The 15,092-nt window shown below is 31.9% G+C and overlaps 2 protein-coding genes across 2 annotated transcripts; one reads left to right on the top strand and one right to left on the bottom strand.

The window, feature by feature from the left end:
* Nucleotides 1-191: 191 nt before the first annotated feature.
* On the top strand, nt 192-5,086 carry LOC139841872 (uncharacterized protein At3g49140-like). The gene is made up of 13 exons (XM_071832064.1): nt 192-203; nt 297-312; nt 977-1,076; nt 1,173-1,407; nt 1,496-1,598; nt 1,676-1,740; nt 2,230-2,346; nt 2,428-2,526; nt 2,960-3,113; nt 3,626-3,708; nt 4,383-4,532; nt 4,621-4,716; nt 4,794-5,086. The coding sequence occupies exons 1-13, from the start codon at nt 192-194 to the stop codon at nt 4,902-4,904; spliced, it is 1,341 nt and encodes a 446-aa protein (XP_071688165.1). The 3' UTR covers nt 4,905-5,086.
* On the bottom strand, nt 5,007-9,292 carry LOC139843976 (uncharacterized). The gene is made up of 11 exons (XM_071834163.1): nt 8,996-9,292; nt 8,321-8,415; nt 7,893-7,950; nt 7,543-7,737; nt 7,374-7,453; nt 7,172-7,254; nt 7,008-7,059; nt 6,133-6,201; nt 5,936-6,022; nt 5,767-5,828; nt 5,007-5,287 (listed from the first exon to the last, which is right to left on the bottom strand). Exons 1-11 carry the CDS (start codon nt 9,111-9,113, stop codon nt 5,155-5,157), a joined length of 1,032 nt encoding a protein of 343 aa, XP_071690264.1. The 5' UTR covers nt 9,114-9,292; the 3' UTR covers nt 5,007-5,154.
* Nucleotides 9,293-15,092: the final 5,800 nt, after the last annotated feature.

Below are 15,092 nucleotides of genomic sequence, written 5' to 3'. Positions count from 1 at the left end.
TGTGCTTTCCCTCAAGTGGGGTTTGATCAAGTCTGCGCAGTTTTGTCCACTTCAGTATTTCCGCTACCAACAAAAACAAACCCAACTCTTTTTTCACAAAATCGTGCAGGAAATCAGCAGCAAGTTTGCAGCTTTCAATCATGAAATTTGTTGTCAGATTGAAGTTTTAGTGAAAACCCTTTTTTTCACACATGGTGATTGCAGTAAATCAGTTTGTTTCTATTGGTAACCCCCAAAACTTATACCCCACTTTTGATTTTTTTTTTTTTTTTTTTTTTTTGGTTTTTTACATGCAGATATATATGTCTCTGTGTATATTTGTTATGAAATGTTTATTCTCGTAAACTTATAGTCATTGTTTGAAGAAAGTTTTGATCTTGAATAGTTATTCATTTGACTAATTGGATCATGCAATGGATTTACAGGAACCCTGATAATATGTTTGACTTTTGAGTTCTTGAGTTTAGTTGCATAAAAGAAATATAAATTGATGAATTTATCGATGGGTGATGATTCGGTGATTAATTAGAGGCCAAATTGTAATTTTTGTGAAGAATAATAAAATGTGATATTTTCTTAATGCAAGTCTTGACTTGAGGAAATTGGTGAATTAGCCTAAATTAGTTCCAAAATGTAACCCCTGTTACCAGTTACATTGATTTTGTGGGTTATGAATTATGACATTGCATATTCATCATTTTGTGGTTTTTACCATTTGTAAGCAATTAATAACAATTAATTGCAAAATGCATGTTGCGATCACACTTGAGTATAAAAATATAAAAAATGACGATACGGATATATCATATCAGATTTGATTGTGTGCTGCTAAAACTGAGATTGTAATTGTTGATAGTATAGTTCTCTATATTTCGCTTCTTTGGTCAATTTTGACTTTTTTAGGGAACTAGAAGTCTAGAATCAGATTCTTGGTTCCATATTATTGTGCTTATTCTGTTAATTCGGTTGATTTTAGGTCATACATGTGGTTTGAGTCATTCTGAAGGCATTAGTTGCTCTACATCGTATGGAGTCACTAGCAGTTGGATGAAATCTTCTGATAATTTAGAGTCAAGGTATATAAGATTAGCTAACACTATACAAATATATAATGTTAATTGATTAACATGAGTAGCACCTAAACTAATTACGGGTAACACCCTTTTATCCAGATTCAGATGCAGGAATCCGTTTCTTAGAGATTCCCAATTCAATTGGTGGCTGCCTATTGGTCGAAAAAATTGCAAGCAGATAGTTTCGGTGGCGGCAGATTATCCCGATTCAGTCCCGGAATCATCAAATTATGTTGCAAAAAATGGATATCATCCACTTGAAGAGCTTAAAAATTGTAAAAGAGTTCGTGAAACCAAACTCACGGGTGCAGAGATAGCAAAAACAACTATTGAGGTTCGTTTTTTCATATTTCCTTATTTAATGCATATTATATGTGCTTAAAACAGTCAAAATTTATGGTATACTTTGCTGTTTTGTTTAGGCTAATAGCAGCGCATTGTTGATATTTCCTGGTACCGTACATTGTGAACCGCATGAGCACATCTCGTGGGCGGAATATCCGTACGTAATTGACGATGGTGGAGGTAACGAATATAATTTGTTCACAAATATTATAATACAAATGTTCAAATTTTTTATTGTGTTTATGTTTGTCTTAAAGATATATACTTCAGAGTCCCTGATGATGCAAACATCATGCATGATCCTGAAGCAACTAATGCGGTGGTAAGATTCAATTACTAATTTCACCTTAATTATCTTGAAAATTAAGCAAGACTTTGATTATTGAATTAAACGGTAGAAATTTGTTATTCGATATCAGTTTAACATATTCTGATTATGTAAGAACTTAAGTAAAGAGAGTAAAGATATATTTTTAGTACAGATTTTGAAATGAAAGTAAAAGTAAAAAGTATCTCAGATTATATTAAAAAGTAGGGGTAAATTGGTAATAATGTTTTGCCCTTATATAATCAGTTTTGTAGCTTCATGTATGAAAGGAAGCTGTTTATACAAAAAAATCTTTTTTCCTCTAAACAGTCAGTATATCAAAGCATTAGAAACTGATTAGTTTCACAACCTGTAGTCGCAATAATCAGACAATCACTTACATATTGAAAATCAAAACACGTTTAAAATGATCATATTTACTGTTTTACTTCTTTGTGAACTATATATTATCTGTACCAACACTTAACTATTGCATGTTTTCAGAATGCTTTGATTGGGATGGATCTTCCATTTTTTCAGAATCAACAATTATCTATTCCTATGGGTCATATTTCTGATAACTCTGTCGATGACATCACTTTCTTCGATGACTACTATGAAGTAATAAAATCAGCTATACTTGAGTTTTTCACCATTTTATATATTTATGCTTTTCTGATACAATATCTTTGTTTATGTTAGGATGAGGGTGCTGATATGTTGGCTGACTTTACTGAATGGAATATACCGATCGATTCTGCTGGTGTTCACCCTATTTATTTTGCCAAGTGTTTGACAAAGGTGATATCCCTATTATATCTATGTGCGTTGTTAATAAAGCTAGTCTCTAAATGTGGCAAAATGGTTGGGTGGGTTGAGTAATGGGCTAATGGTAGTGGGTCAAAACAATATAGTTTTATTTTTGTAGTTAGTTAATTACTTTCTAGTTTTCAATCTTGAATTGCGGTCAACTGTCATGTGGTCGATACATGGACCTAGACTTTACCATTTACTGTACTACTATACGATTAGGTACACTTGTCTAGTTTTTTTTATAGTCTTTAATTCGGTACTTTACTTGTTTATAAATTTTATAACTCGATTATTGCATAGAAAGTAACAGAATACACTTTGAGTTACTTTTACCAATTTGACCCATACCCATTTTAGTGTTAAGTTTTATGATTTTGCCCGCTCTAGTGATTTTTGTGTATAATAGTTACTTCTTTCGTAGGCTGCTAATATGGAGTATGCTAGAAAGATGGATCATCCCTCAAACGGTGTTTCGGTTCTTGGATGCCTTAGTCCTGCTTATGTTGATGAAGAGTTTTATCTAAGAAGGCTATTTAGTATTGAAGATGGTGATAGCTATGACCAAAATTGGAAAGGTTTTTAATTACTCTGTAACTTTATTTATCAAGATTATTTATATAAATATATGAAACTACTTTTACCCCCTTCTAAAACCTAATCTTAGACTCAAATTTACATCTCTCACTTTCTAGTATCTTCTCAAAGATATCCTTTTCTAGTAATTTTATACTCATATTAATTTTTTTAAAACATTCATACATTCGATGATTATTTGATTAATGTCATTAAAACAGCAAACGCTTCCAACTCATTATCTGATATTTAGAATTACACTATTGTTGGGAATGCACATTTAAACATTCTTTGAGTTTGAGTTTTGTGCATTAATGATTTGCATGTTTTGGGGCTTGAACTGTCTTTATGTACATTTATGTTCGTCTATAACAAATGGGATGTCCGAAAACCTTAACTTTTTGCAACTACGTATGTCAGTATGTGTGGGCAAGTAAATAACAGTTGAAATTGTAGGCTCAAGTGATCTAATAGAGTTTTAAACGTATCATTTATGATGTTTTCCTATATGCAGATGAAGACGTCAACTTTAACGCCTCACTTTTCTACAGACTGGAAATTATGAGAATAGAGTTGTTCTCCGTGTATGGAGTTCAGGTATTGCATTCGCAACCACCATAACATCTATTATGCCCCCAAAATAAATGCAACAATGCCCCCCTTTTGGGGTGTCTAAAAATTTGTGTTACTTTGGATAAGTTTTCCGACTTTAGTTATTTCCAATGTGTAGCCATTTTAACCATCCCAAGATTGCCTAGAATTTGGGACCTTGATATCCTCACTGGAGGTTCAAACCTCACTGGCAGCATATATTGGGGTTATTTTGGGATTTCCAAACAAAAGACTCGGAAAGGGTCATTGGATGACCAATAACCCGGTTAGGGTAGCGTACATGATCAGTGTTATAAAACTCCCCGATTAATGCCGAGTACTCCCTTTTAGGAACCTGCCGAGCCGGTTTCTTAAAATCCGAGTAATGACGGTTAATGGGTCAATTTAGTCAGTCAAAATTAGTCAAAGTCAATATTGGTCAACATTTTATATGAATTTAAATTAGAGTCTTATGGCTTTTGAACAAATGAAGATTATTTTTATATTTCTAGACAAATATGTTAACGTTTATATTTATGTTAATGGATATTTTGTTTATACACACAATTTTGAAACTCTTATCGAAGAGAAGGAACGAAAAAAACCCCTAGATCTTTTAAAGTTTATCCGTTTAAATGTGTAGCGAGTTTAACGTGCAACTATTTTATGTGTTTGTACAGTCAGCGATAAATTTGCAAGATTTCAGAGATGCTGAACCTGATATTCTTGCGCACTCGATTCCTGATATCATTGCACACTTTGATGAGAATATACTCAACTCTAATCTTGCACTTAGATCTCTATGCAAAAAGAACGGATTTTATGTCGAGGTAAAAAAAACAACCTTTTGTCAATTATTATACAATCTCTTTTAGCAAAGTTAACGTTTTTGTTTTCCATTCGAATGACCGTTTGCAGGAAGCAAATATAATCGGCATTGATAGTCTTGGTATGGATGTAAGAGTTTTCACTGGGCATGAAGTTAGAACCCATCGTTTTCCTTTCAAGATCCGGGTAATAATTATCACATCGTAATTTTTAATTGTTGGTTAAATGCTATTTAATTTGACAATATTTGTGTTGATTTGCAGGCAACATCAGAAACAGCTGCAGAAAAGCAGATCCAACAGCTCTTGTTTCCCAGGGCACGGCGCAAACGGTTAACCAAGAATCGAGCTGATGTAGCTCATCGAATGGAATAGAATTTGTAACAAATTAGGGTTTATGATAGATTAAAAATAAAGAAATGTATAATGTTACATGTTCACTTGATTTGTGTTGTTAAGTTTACTTGAATAAAGTCATAGCTGAAAAGTGACTTGTTTTATTGCATTAAGTGCTGTTTCAATAAAGAAAAAATAATAAAATGCAAGTACTTCATATCTTTTACTCAGTTTGATACCTATTTCAGTAAGAATAATACTTGTTTTCTGTTAAATTCAAATCCCAAAATCAAATCTTTTTTACTCCAGTCTCATTTGTAGCAGATTCATGCTTGTTACTGCTACTAGCAACGCCGCTTTCTTCATCTAAGTATCTGCTTTGTCCCGTTTCTGCAACGTCTGCAGGGTTTTCTTTGTCGAAACTACAGTAAGATATGAAAAAACCGTTACGACAATTCGGTTATAAGCTATGATTTTTTCCATAATGGGTATGTCTACCGCAACTGAAAGCTTGTAGCTTAAAAATGTGAATTGACACAAAATTTAATGTTTCATAAGCACTACGTTTTATTTTTAAAAAGCCAACTCAAGAAAAATTAAATTTGCTCATAAGCTCTAGAATATTGTCATCCACATAATGCTACTAGCTTTAACTTTGAATAAAATAAGCTAAACCTTCTATAAGTTCCAATTAACTTGTGTACCAAATACAATATATTCTATATTCTATATATGCATAATTTAATTAATATATACAAGTACTTAATCATTAATGCATGATAAATGGTGGTTTTATCAAGAACATGAGTGGATATATCACTAGCCTATTTTCAATGAGATGAATGCGCAAATAGCAATTTATTTACGAAGATCGGAAGGATTAAGGAATGTGAAAACGCACCCAGAATAAACAACGAGCCCAACAGCAACAGCAGCAAAGGCTACGAAATACATCCAATCGACCTGATACTCAAAGTCAAAGTCAACATTTAAAATGCCTTCATCGGTGCAATTTTCAAACAAAGTATACAATATTACAAAGAGTTGTTTGAACTTGATGATTGACAAACCTTTTCATGGTACGCAAATATACGTATCAAAACCGACCACATGTCAGATGTCAGCAAAGACAAATTTAGCATCGTAGATCCGCTCATCTGCAATTGAATTAACATGAACATACATTACATCAGATAATGTATATAATTACCAATGATGACATGATAAAAATTTCTTGGTGACTGGCTTCAAATCTTGTAGTGATTACCTTTAACAAAACAGGGACACCTGAGTAGAACAGAAACATTGCGGCTGCAAATCCGGTATATGGTAGCAACTAAAAGTCAAACAAAGAAAACAACATATAAGATTGTATCTCGATGCACAAAATGATTTGTTTTTGTAATAAATTAAGGCACAAGATGGCATAATAGAGCTCATATTTCCATTCAAAAAAAGTGTTTGACATCTTTCAATTGTTGACAGCATGAATAAGCCCTAGAGATGTCAATACACAGTAAAGTAACACATGAAGAATCGAAAAGAAAAAAACATTAAAGTAATTTTCATGCATAATACTTTTAAAAAAGATAAATTCTAAGAACAAAACAAATTATTGGTTTACTCCAGCCTACAATAACCATAATACTTTCTTTTTTTGCGGTTCAATTAAAAAAAAAAAATTCGTAAACACTAATCCAAACCACTATTGTAAAAAAACCCAATTACTCAAGATTAATCCCAGAATACTCCCTTTTAACAACAAATAGATCCGACTTTCCAAAATCTGTTTAATTAATCGGTCAACGTCGGTAAATGGGTCAAAATCGCATTTGTTGTTCAAAGTCGGTCAAAGTCTAATTTGGTCAACATTTTAATATGAATTTAAACTATAATTTCAGAGTTTTTGAACAAACTAACAATTATGTTTACATTCATATTTTTAGACAATCATGTTATGGTTATGGTTTTCTTCTATAATTTATTAATCCCTGACTAATCTCGAGTTGCTGATTACTCCCTCCAAAGTCCCGACCGAGTACTCCCTGAGTAGCAAATTTCACAACCTTGATCCAAACAAACGAGTGAATATGTATTTATATAAACTACGTGCATGTGTAGAGATAGGGACAAAGAGATTACAGCTCCTGACGACCAATGGATAGACTTGAGTTCCTCTCGTTCAAATATGCTTCTATTATAATCGTTAAAGTAAACACCTATGCAATCGTCCTCCATATACTATCTAAAACAAATTCTAATATATTGATAAACAATAGCCATCATTTAAAAGAAAACAAGGATACATTTGTATACCACTGATAATTGCACCAAACAGCCCTAACATGGCCATCAGTTCAATCCTATCAGCTGTTTTCACAAAAAACTCCTACACAATAAACATAGATTAATTAATTATCACATATAAAACATTTGTTTACAAAATTGACTTTAGTAAAGAATATATTTATATTTAAATCAGCATCATAAAAAAGTCAACTTGCTCACCTCACTAACGTTGCTGACAGCATAAAGTGTAGCCCCCGCAACCACCAAAAAGTCTCCTTTAATTGGGCTGCTCCCACTTTCTGCCAAATGTAATACGAATTCATACTAACCAAGACAACAAATTTAAAATAAATATTTTTTAGGCTCGACTACGTATATATACACTCACGTGAACGATCTGCAGCATGAACATCTGAGAAAATAACGAGCACAAGGCCAGCAATACATATAGCAACTCCGGCTATCTTTTTGAACCGATATTTTGTCTTTAGGAAGAGCCAAGTTAGTAATATGACCGATGGAATTGACCAACAATCGAGCAGCATTATACTCGTTATTGATGTGTACTGATACGCCTTCACCACTGTTCATCAAAAGGCATAAAAGTCAACAAATGGGATACGTATGTAGTGATTTATGTTAAAAGCGACTAAATATATTCCAAAGACATGTTCTACATATCATCAAAAGAAGTAAAATACATTAGATTAATAACGCTTTTTGTCGCAAAACACTTACCGAGATAATTAGCCTCTACGTCTACAAGTCCAAGAAGTAAATAATAATACCATCTTGCCTGCAAACATATAGATAAGAAGTGAAAAGCTGTCAAATGATTTAAAGGGTAAAAATAGATTTGATAGCATTACTAAAATATGAATTTAAACTATTTAACTAGTACGATTTTGCAGGCTATACGCGTACAAAAGACTTAAGAGTAACTTTCAACTCGTTCGACCCTTTTAATTTGTTCCCCTTTCAGATAAATTTTATATATGACCCACTTGCGATAAAAACGCAACCCAAATCATCATTCAAAATTGCTACCTCTAATAACAAGCTACGATTAGCCTCGTAGAAATGTAAATGGATAGTACAAATGAATAAATATATTGACCTTAGCTAAGGATTTAAAAAGGAGAAAATATAAATTGAAGATAACTAACCTTGAGCCCACTTTTCCTGTAAATTAGTATTCCTCCATAAACAATTGCCAACATCACATAATTTGCTAAAGACTGGGAAGTAGGTGCATTGATCCCTATTTTACAATACAGAAAGTCAATTAGAATAAATACATTCCATCATATATTAAAACTACAAAAACCACAAAAGTCATTAATAATAAATCTATTCATAAATTTAGACAATTATGGCAAGTGTGCTTGTGATTCTTATATTTCAATTTGTCTAAAAACAGATAATTCTTGCTAAATTATCATACAGTTTGTTGTATTTCCTTATTTTTACAATAAAATGGTTTCTGTAATTTTGTAGTTAGATGGCAAGTAAGGTAGTGAAAAGTTTAATCACCCAATATGATCAAACACTAACGCATAAAGGAAAGTAAATTTACAACTAATAGCATAACTTTTCACTTGGTTAAATAAACAAAATAACACAATTTGTAGTCTTTATACCATATAAAGATATAAAGATATTTATATTATTAAACAACAAAATCCCACTTTTATGCACAATTCAATATTACTGTATTACTTTAGTATTGTTTCTTTTCTATTATTGTAAAACAGTCAAACACCCAACAACAGAAACATAATAAAATAAGAATAAAAAATAAGAATTGTTAACAGAAATGGAGCCCAGGTGAAAGAACAAACCTCTTCTAGCAAGCTCAGATGATGAAAAACCAGTTGATGTAATCAGAAGAGATAGAATTTGTCCCAATACTAAACCTACCACTATCTTATTTGATACAATATCCTTCACACTAACCATGATTAATTCTTTTTTTCTTTTTATAAATAAAAACAAAAAACTAACCCTTTTCCAGAATTTAGAAAAAGGTTAAGAAAACACTAAAATCAAGAAAACCCAGTTAACCCAGTTCAAGAAAGATAAATTATACAAATAAAAAATCTTTAGCCAGAAATCTTGATTTTTTAGAACTCTGAAAGAAAAAAGAAAAAAAACTTTGGGATTTAAAGTGGGTAGGTTGGTGGTAATGAAGAATTTATTAAAATTGTAAAGGAACAAATAAGAATGAATGCATAAAATAGATACGGAGTAGAAGCAACAAGTCAACCTCAATGAGATGATGATAATGAGAGAAGCAATGACAGAGTTGTTGAAGTGGAAAAACAACAAAATATATAGAAATCGTGGAAAATAAATAATCTACGGCTGTAAACAAGTCCAAAAAGTTTAAGAACAGTTTGTTATTGGTAATGTTTAGCCGTAGAGATTGGGGGAGTACTTTTTAGGTCAATCCTATTTATTTTTCTTTATGAGTTGAAAATTTATTTACTGTATTAATTATCTAATTCTAATTATTATTAATATTTAATATTTATTATTAATTATTATCGAGCATATGTTTAAGGTGAGTTTTTGGTATGGAATAGTGGTGTTGTGGTTTGAATGTGACATGTTGAGATGACATTTAATTTTATTTCCTTGTTATATTAATTTATTTAATATTATATATATATATATATATATATATATATATATATATATATATATATATATATATATATATATATATATATATATATATATATATATATATATATAGTAGAGAGATCAAATGAGAACTTTTTTTGTGTGAGAACCCTGAGAACTCCAAAATACACTGAAATTCGAGAAAAAAAAAGTGGCGGACGAGCAAAAAAGGGGAAAGTCGAGCAAAAAAGGGGAAGGACGAACAAAAAAATACATGGCGGGCGAACAAAAATGCTTGGTAGTCGAGCAAAAAAAAGTAAGGGCGAGCAATTTTTTTGTATTAGAACAAAAATTGTTGAATTAGAACAAAAAAAAAAGGGCGAGCAATTTTTTGTATTAGAACAAGATTGTTGAATTAGAACAAAAAAGTTTGAATTAGAACAAAAAAAAAAAAAAAGAAGGGCTAGCAATTTTTTTGTATTAGAACAAAAATTGTTAAATTAGAACAAAGAAAAAAGAAGGGAGAGCAAGTATCAGGTTCTACATTTTTTGTTCTACGTCTATTGTTCTGCACTTAAAGTTCTACAAAAGAAGATGCATCGATCGTGCATCTAATTGTATCATCTTCTAAAAAAAAAAGATGCATCATCTTAACCAGAGGTAATAACAAAAAAAGCTGGTTAATCCTTTATGTTGAAACAACAATTCTTTTTCAATATTTGTGATGGTTGACTACTAAATAAAAAGTCAAAACCACCCACAAATTTGGGTTCTCTGTTATGTGTACATGTACACGATCGAACAAATACGGAGTAATAATTAAGCAATCGCATTCATAAAGTGCCATTAAATTCCTGATAATCATTGTCAATTAACTCACCAACCGATGGCATCTCCGTCATCGGCGCCGAACGTCCTGCCCTCAATCAACGAGAAGAAAACCCGCATATTTGAATAAATAAAAAATAGTGTACATGTTGGATCTTTGTAATAGAAGCATACTTTGAATTTGATGGAATATAAACACTCTCTGATTATAATTGTTCAAATAATTACTTTCAAAAGCTCCATTTAGTTATCAATGGAAGCTGAGAAAATTATAATTTGGGGAAGATGAACAGTACGGTTTTTGTTCAACCGTGAAAATAATTGTTCGAATAAGATGGTTTTTGTTCGCCCTTCCAAGTTTTTAGTTCTCAGGGTTCTCACTGAAAGTGAGTTCTCAGGATCCTTCCCCTATATATATATATATATATATATATATATATATATATATATGAAAAACAACTTAAATTAATATGTTAAAATACAATTACACTCCTAAACTATGATCACATTAAACGAGTACATAATAAAATAAACTACTAAAATCCTAAACATTATATAAATTAAAAACGAAAACTAATCAATATAGTATCCGCTATTGAAACTATACACGTACTTATAAAAATGATGATAATCACTGGGATTGAAAAAGAGAGATAAATTAATGGTCATCTCTTTTATCTTGGCTTCGCCTACGAGTTCGTGCCATTTACGCGGATAATGAAGATGTTCGATTTTTTGCGATTCTTTGTGAAAATACAAAACTTCTGTCTAGAGGAAATGTACGTCTTCTGTAACGCGTTCAATACGTGAAACGTTAAGTCACGAACATAATTTTCAAATAAGCATACAGTCAAATTTTGAGAACCAATCGGTTTCATCCACGTAGATCCGATGGCAGTTGCTTCTCCCGTTGGAAAGCAACCAACGCCTGCCACTTTTACAGTTCCAACGCGCATTAGATGTTTGCGGGCGTTGCCCTGCGTTACAAAAGGTCCAATATACTCCGTATCTAGCTTGGAAGATAGACTTTTGGATGGTGTAAAAGTGTAATGCTTTTTTTCCATAATATATATAGCACAATATAAACCTTATACAGAGTAGTAAAACATATTCATATGTACAATATAGATTGACTACGTGGATAAATCAGTTTTTTTGTTCAGAGAGAAGAGATATATTTTTTACAACCAAATATATGTGGGTTGATTGAATTATCTCATAATTATTTTTCATTCTTTTCTTTTATTACTTTAAGATATAATATTAGTGTAGTTTGAACCTGACAATTTTATAAGTTTTATAAGTGATAGATCGGCTCATCTGCAATTGAAGTAACAAGAACATACTTTAGATAATGTACATTGAACAACTAACAACAATGTCAACATAAATAGATTCTTGGTAACTCGAAGTCTCAAACCAATAAAACCAAGTTGATGGTACGTCATTTTCCCCACAAAACTTTGATAATTTTGACATCAACTTCAGTTGACCAATTTTCTTTCGTGATGTTGGAAAAATGAAAATAATAATCTGATGAGTCAAAAGCATTTTGCAGATATTAGAGTCTGGAGATTTAGAGTCTGAAGTTACAGACTCTGGAATTGCTGGAGTAAACGTTTGAAGATTTCTTGAAGCAAAAGCCATAGAATATTCTGGAGATATGCTTGTTATTTAAGAAGATTTGTTTTGAAGATTTGATTTTATCTCCGGAATTTACTTCCTAGTTATTAGCAAATTTGGTTTGTTTTTAGTTTATCTTTTCCATATTTATAGGTAAGTAGTTTTGGAAACCAAATCTCCAGATTTGGTTTTAAATCTGTATAAATAGAGGCTACGGTTTAGCCTTGTTATGTATCTCTTTTTGCACGATCAATATTATCAAACATATATTTCATATCGCGTTCTCTCAATTCTTGTACTTATAATTCTTATTTATTGTTAGATTGAGAGTCTGGTGTTCATAGTTGAATACTGTGAACTAATAACTGGTATCAGAGCGGGAAAGGTGTAAATCCTATCTCGGTGATCTTTAAAACAATCCATATTTTTCTTATCAATACTATTACTACTCCAGATATGGCTGTAATTGAAAGGGATGGTGGTTCTAGCAAGTTTGAGGAAGATCTGAAAGCTGTTGAGAAGATGGATAAGGACTCTACTTGCAATAAAGCTTCTGCCTATAAGGTACAAAACTTTGTGAATTATCTTGATAATGAAAAAGTGAGAATGTTTCAGTATTTGTTACTTGACTTTAAGTGGTGTTTAGAAGATATTGATAGGTTAAGAACACAAATTTTTGATCTTAAAAACACCATCGAAAACAAAGATGCTGAAATTAAAGAGTTAAAAGAATGTGAGGCAGAACTTGACACCTATAAAATGGCATACACAGAAAAAACAAAAAGGCTAATTACTGAATTAGGAAGATCAGTTAAAAGGTCAAAATATTATGAAACAATTTGTAAATCTTGGTGTGTGTCTTCCAAAACGAATTCTGATGCTATTGCCAAACAAATTCCAAATGATGTCAAGGCTATACTAGGTGAAAACTACATATTAAACAATAATGTGGAAGTTGATCATAGTGTATTCAAACCTGACATTTTACCTGACACTTTTGTAAAATTTGATGGTGACAAAAAGATTTTAACTAATGCATTTGTAAGATCATTAGATCCTGTTGAACCTTCTGAGACTATAATACTTGAAAGCAGAAATCCACTAGAGTCTGAACTTTTGAAACCTTCAGACTCTAATAGTTTAGTCTCTCAAAATAATAGTGTATGTTCTGACCTAGAGTCTGACACCCAAGAGTCAAGTTGCAAGAGCAATTCTGAATCATTATCTGTCACTGACACTTGTCCAGATCTAAAAAAGTCAACTAAAAGAAGGTCAAAGTCAAAACAAGCTAAGACTATTCAAAAACTCAAAAGGAAAATTTCAAAACTCAATGAAAAAATCAAGAGTCAAGAAAAACCTTCAGTTAAGAGAACGTCTTGTTTTTCTAAGAAAATTGAAAAAGAATGAAAACCCAAAGTTTGTGAAAATAAAAGTGTCTTAAAATCTGTTAAGGACAAGTTGATTTGGATTAGAAACAAAGCTTTTGTTTGAAGAGTGAAGAGCACTCCAACTGAACCCACTGAAAAGTGGGTTCCCCTTAAAAACTAATCATTTTTCTTTGTTTGTGTCTTGTGTAGCAGGGTAGTATGTGGTATCTGGATAGTGGCTGCTCAAGACACATGACTGGATGCAAAGAGCATCTTGTAGGGTTTGTTGAAGAAAAAGATCCTTCTGTAAGATATGGTGATAATTCAGTTGCAAAGACTATTGGTTATGGTACTGTTAAAGCTGAAAGTGTTTCATTTTAGAAAGTTGCTTTAGTTGAAGGGTTGAAGCATAATCTGCTAAGTGTGAGTCAAATTGCTGATGAAGATTGTGAGATCAGATTAAAAAAGAAAGCTGGTATTATTTATGATCCTAAAGGAAGACCAACACTTGTAGCCTGGAGAGTTCAAAATGTGTATATGCTGGATCTAGATTCTGTTGATGTTGGAATTGAAACATGTCTGTATTCTCAGACTGTTCCTGAACTTAATTGGCTCTGGCACAAAAGGTTGTCTCATCTCAATTTCAAAAACATTAATGAGCTTTCCAAAAAGAAGCTTGTTAGAGGTTTGCCTCAACAAACTTTCAAGAAAGATAAACCTTGTTCTGCTTGTATTATGGGTAAACAGACCAAAACAAAGTTTCCCTCAAAAACTCTAGCTACTATTAGTGATCCACTTCACATACTACACATGGATCTGTTTGGTCCAATGAACACTAGTAGTCTGGGTGGGAAAAGATATACTCTGGTAATTGTTGATGAGTATTCTAGATTTACATGGGTTATTTTCTTAGCTGTAAAAAGTGATGCTCCTGAAGAAATCATCAATTTGATCAAGAGAGAGCAGGTGAAAAAGGGTGTTCTTGTCAAACAGTTGAGAAGTAATCATGGTACTGAGTTCAAAAATGTCACTTTAATTGATTTTTGTGTGGAGTCTGGAATTGGTCAAAATTTCTCTGCTGTTAGAACTCCACAACAAAATGGAGTTGTTGAAAGAAGAAATAGAACACTTATTGAAGCAGCTAGAACCATGCTATGTCAATCAAATGTTGCCCTAAGGTTCTGGGCTGAAGCTGTCAATACAGCATGTTACACTCAAAAATAGATCCTTGATTATGAAGAAACATGGCAAAACTCCTTATGAGTTATATCACAAAAAGGTGACTACTATTCATTATTTTCATGTATTTGGGTGTAAGTGCTATATCTTGAATCAAAAGGATCAGCTTGATAAAATGAGGTCAAAGTCTGATGAAGGTATTTTTATGGGATACTCTTCTGTATCTAAAGCTTACAGAGTATTCAATTAGAGGAGAATGAAGATTGAAGAATCCATTAATGTTTCTTTTGATGAAAGCTCTTTAGAAATGGATCAG

This window comes from Rutidosis leptorrhynchoides, chromosome 4 (genome assembly GCF_046630445.1).
Source record: "Rutidosis leptorrhynchoides isolate AG116_Rl617_1_P2 chromosome 4, CSIRO_AGI_Rlap_v1, whole genome shotgun sequence".
Taxonomy (NCBI): Eukaryota; Viridiplantae; Streptophyta; class Magnoliopsida; order Asterales; family Asteraceae; genus Rutidosis; species Rutidosis leptorrhynchoides.
Note: the sequence above shows the minus strand (reverse complement) of the source record. Positions and strands in the feature narration are given on the sequence as shown.

Coding starts and splice junctions, on each gene's coding strand:
- LOC139843976 (XM_071834163.1), bottom strand. CDS start 9,113: ATGGTTAGTGTGAAGGATATTGTATCAAATAAGATAGTGGTAGGTTTA. Junction 7,738..7,892: donor CGTAGAGGCTAATTATCTCG/GTAAGTGTTTTG, acceptor TTTGATGAACAG/TGGTGAAGGCGTATCAGTAC. Junction 6,202..7,007: donor TCCATTGGTCGTCAGGAGCT/GTAATCTCTTTG, acceptor TTTGACTTTTAG/TTGCTACCATATACCGGATT.
- LOC139841872 (XM_071832064.1), top strand. Junction 1,077..1,172: donor TCTGATAATTTAGAGTCAAG/GTATATAAGATT, acceptor CCTTTTATCCAG/ATTCAGATGCAGGAATCCGT. Junction 1,599..1,675: donor CGTAATTGACGATGGTGGAG/GTAACGAATATA, acceptor TTTGTCTTAAAG/ATATATACTTCAGAGTCCCT.